Consider the following 2,837-nt stretch of genomic DNA (forward strand, 5'->3'; position numbering starts at 1 on the left):
TCACTGCTGACTTAAAACAAGCAGGCACGATAGAGTGTAGCAAGGACTGATTAAAGATGGAAGTGAGGACTGGTGCCAGCTGGTCGGCACAGTGTTTAAAGGGGAAATCCACCCATTTTCAATATTTAACTATGTCATTAATATAGCATAAAGGAGTTGTGTGGAAATAAGAAAAAAGTTCCCCCCTTTCTGTGTTGCCTTGAACTGGAGGATTGATTTTGGGTTTAACATTGCAAATTACAACATGATGAGTCATCATGTTGTAATTTGCAATGTTAAACCCACAATCAATCCTCCAGTTCAAGGCAACACAGAAAGGGGGGAACTTTTTTCTTATTTCCACACAACTCCTTTATGCTATATTAATGACATAGTTAAATATTGAAAATGGGTGGATTTCCCCTTTAAGGGTGGCAGGCGACACGCCGTCAGGCCCTGCTGCCTTTCTGGTGTTTTGCTGGCGGAGCAGGACTCTGACGTCATGTTCTGATACAGTGGGAGGTGTGTCCCCCTGCTCTTCCAAAAAGGAGGGGGGCTGATGAACTCCACCATCGAAACGACAGTAGAACTCATTGAGCCTCCCAGGGAGAGAGGGGTCACTGTCTAGAACATGGTGCTTGGTTTTATAATCAGTGATCGCCTGCAGCCCTTGCCAAACACCTCTGATGTCATTAGCTTGAAGTTTGTTTTCAAGTTTAGCTTTGTAGGAAGCTTTAGCCTTAAGCACGGCACGTTGGAATTCATATTTTAATGCTTTATACTGCACTAAATCCCCCTGCTTAAAAGCGACATGTTTCCTCCTACAAAGCACCCTCACTTCATTATTGAACCAGGGCTTGTCGTTGCCGTAAACAGTGACAGATTTAGTTGTAATACAGACATTCTCACAGAATTGAATGTAGGAGGTAACAGTGTCAGTGTAGGTGTTAATATCATCCTGGTCAGACCAGAAGTCATTCCATACTGTGGAATCAAAGCAGTCCTGTAACATGTCTATTGTTTGAGGAGACCATTTCCTGATGTGTTTTATGGTTGGTTTTTCCACCCTCAGTTTCTGACGATACTTTGGGATCAGCAGGATTGTGATGTGGTCCGACTTACCCAGAGGGGCCCGCGCCACAGCATGATACGCCTCTCGAATGACAGAGTAATATTGGTCCAAAGTCTTATCCTCCCTCGTGGGAATGTGGATCTGAGGCTTGTATCTCGGTAGAGCCTTCTTTAGGGAGACGTGATTAAAGTCACCCAGACAAAACACCACTGCATCCGGGTTGGAATTCTCCGCCTCCATGATGATATTATGCAGCTGTTGTGTCGCAGATGTAGCTGAGGCATCTGGTGGGATATAGACGACAGACAGGATGATAGAAGAGAACTCTCTCGGCCGATAGAAGGGCTTACACATGAGCATCAGACACTTCAACTCCGGTGTGCAGGTTCGTGACATTACTTTAACGTCAGTACACCATCTCGTGTTGACATAACAACAAACACCGCCCCCGCATTGTTTGCGCGAGTCTACTTTGGAGCGGTCGGCTCGGTGTAGCGTGAAGCCAGCCTGTTGCACCGAGGAATCCGGAATCTCCTCATCCAGCCATGTTTCTGTGAGGCATATAGCTGCGGCGTCCTTATAGTCCCTCTGAGTACGGATGAGCATAGCAAGTTCTTCTTTTTTCTTCACCCTGGCTGATTTGTCCGCCAGGGAACGGACATTAGCGAGAATCATGCTCGGAAGAGCAGAGCGGTGTATGTTTATCAAAGGATCCCCATTAGAGTCACATGAATGAGCCTCTAGTCTTCCTGGGGTCCTGATGTAATTGGTTCCTGCATGGTGGAAGGGGAAATGAAATGAGTCACCTCTAATGATATGTCCAAAACAGGGGGGCCAGGTCGAAAGGGGTCCGATTAACACCCAGAACATTACAGGGAAGGATAAAGACACCTTCATAGAGACACTTGGGGTCCAGGGTAGTGTTCAGTCCCACACCAGAAGTTGGGTTGTGAGATCTCCATGAGCCAGACCTCCTGTGGGTCCGTAACCTTGCTTTCTGCGCCGGTCGGAGGTAAAACCTTGTAATAATTACAGTCTCTTCCGCCCTCCGGGTCGTAAGGTGGAGCCAAGATGTCCAGGAATGCCGTCGGTCCGTCCACGGCGTCTATCTGGTGCAGGTTATTGGTGTCTGGGCCCAGAACGCACAGCCCGCTGTCCTCTGTGAACTCCCCGGTGGACCGTAGCTGCGCGCACTGCAGACTTGGGTGTGTTTTATCCATCTTGTCGAAGCAGGTTATTCGGACCGTGCCGTACATGACTTTGAGTATGCCGTGCATCCCTGGATGGTCGTGCAGGGGGATGGAAGCCCCCTTCGTCAGCAGGAACACCCCCATGCTGAAGTCGCCCGTCTCGCATATGTGCATGTAGGTGACGGGCGGCGCACCATGGAGCGTGTGCACCGCTGCTGCAGCCGGAGAGCCGTCACCTTTCCTCGGGATGAGCTTCAGGTCTGCAGCCCTGACCTTCGCCATCAGGCTCTTCAGTTTGCTCTGGTTGTCCAGGAAGGCTGCGGCAGAACATTGCTTTCTGAAGGTGATCAGTGCCTGACGGGCGATTCCCTGCACAATGCATGTCATGTTGCTGTTGTTGTTGTCCTGGTGCATCATAGCCAAATTATCAACCTGTGATGTGTGAGTGCATGTGTGAAGACAAATAATTATCTAGTATTTTTGCAAAATAAAAAGATTGAAATGGATTCAATAGATGAGCTGGTTCAGTAGCAGCTTTGTCATACAGCTTTGTCATAAAGCTTTGTCATAAAGCTTTGTCATAAATGTCATACAGG

At 48.3% G+C, this 2,837-nt stretch overlaps 1 protein-coding gene across 1 annotated transcript; it reads right to left on the minus strand.

The window, feature by feature from the left end:
- Nucleotides 1-1,944: 1,944 nt before the first annotated feature.
- LOC311064670 (2-aminoethanethiol dioxygenase-like) lies at nucleotides 1,945-2,628 on the minus strand (the record flags this gene model as incomplete). The annotated part of the gene is made up of 1 exon (XM_084084582.1): nucleotides 1,945-2,628. The coding sequence occupies one exon, from the start codon at nucleotides 2,626-2,628 to the stop codon at nucleotides 1,945-1,947; it is 684 nt and encodes a 227-aa protein (XP_083940708.1).
- Between the last annotated feature and the right edge of the window lie 209 nt (nucleotides 2,629-2,837).

This window comes from Gymnoscopelus microlampas (assembly GCF_963454915.1).
Source record: "Gymnoscopelus microlampas genome assembly, chromosome: 17".
NCBI lineage: Eukaryota > Metazoa > Chordata > Actinopteri > Myctophiformes > Myctophidae > Gymnoscopelus > Gymnoscopelus microlampas.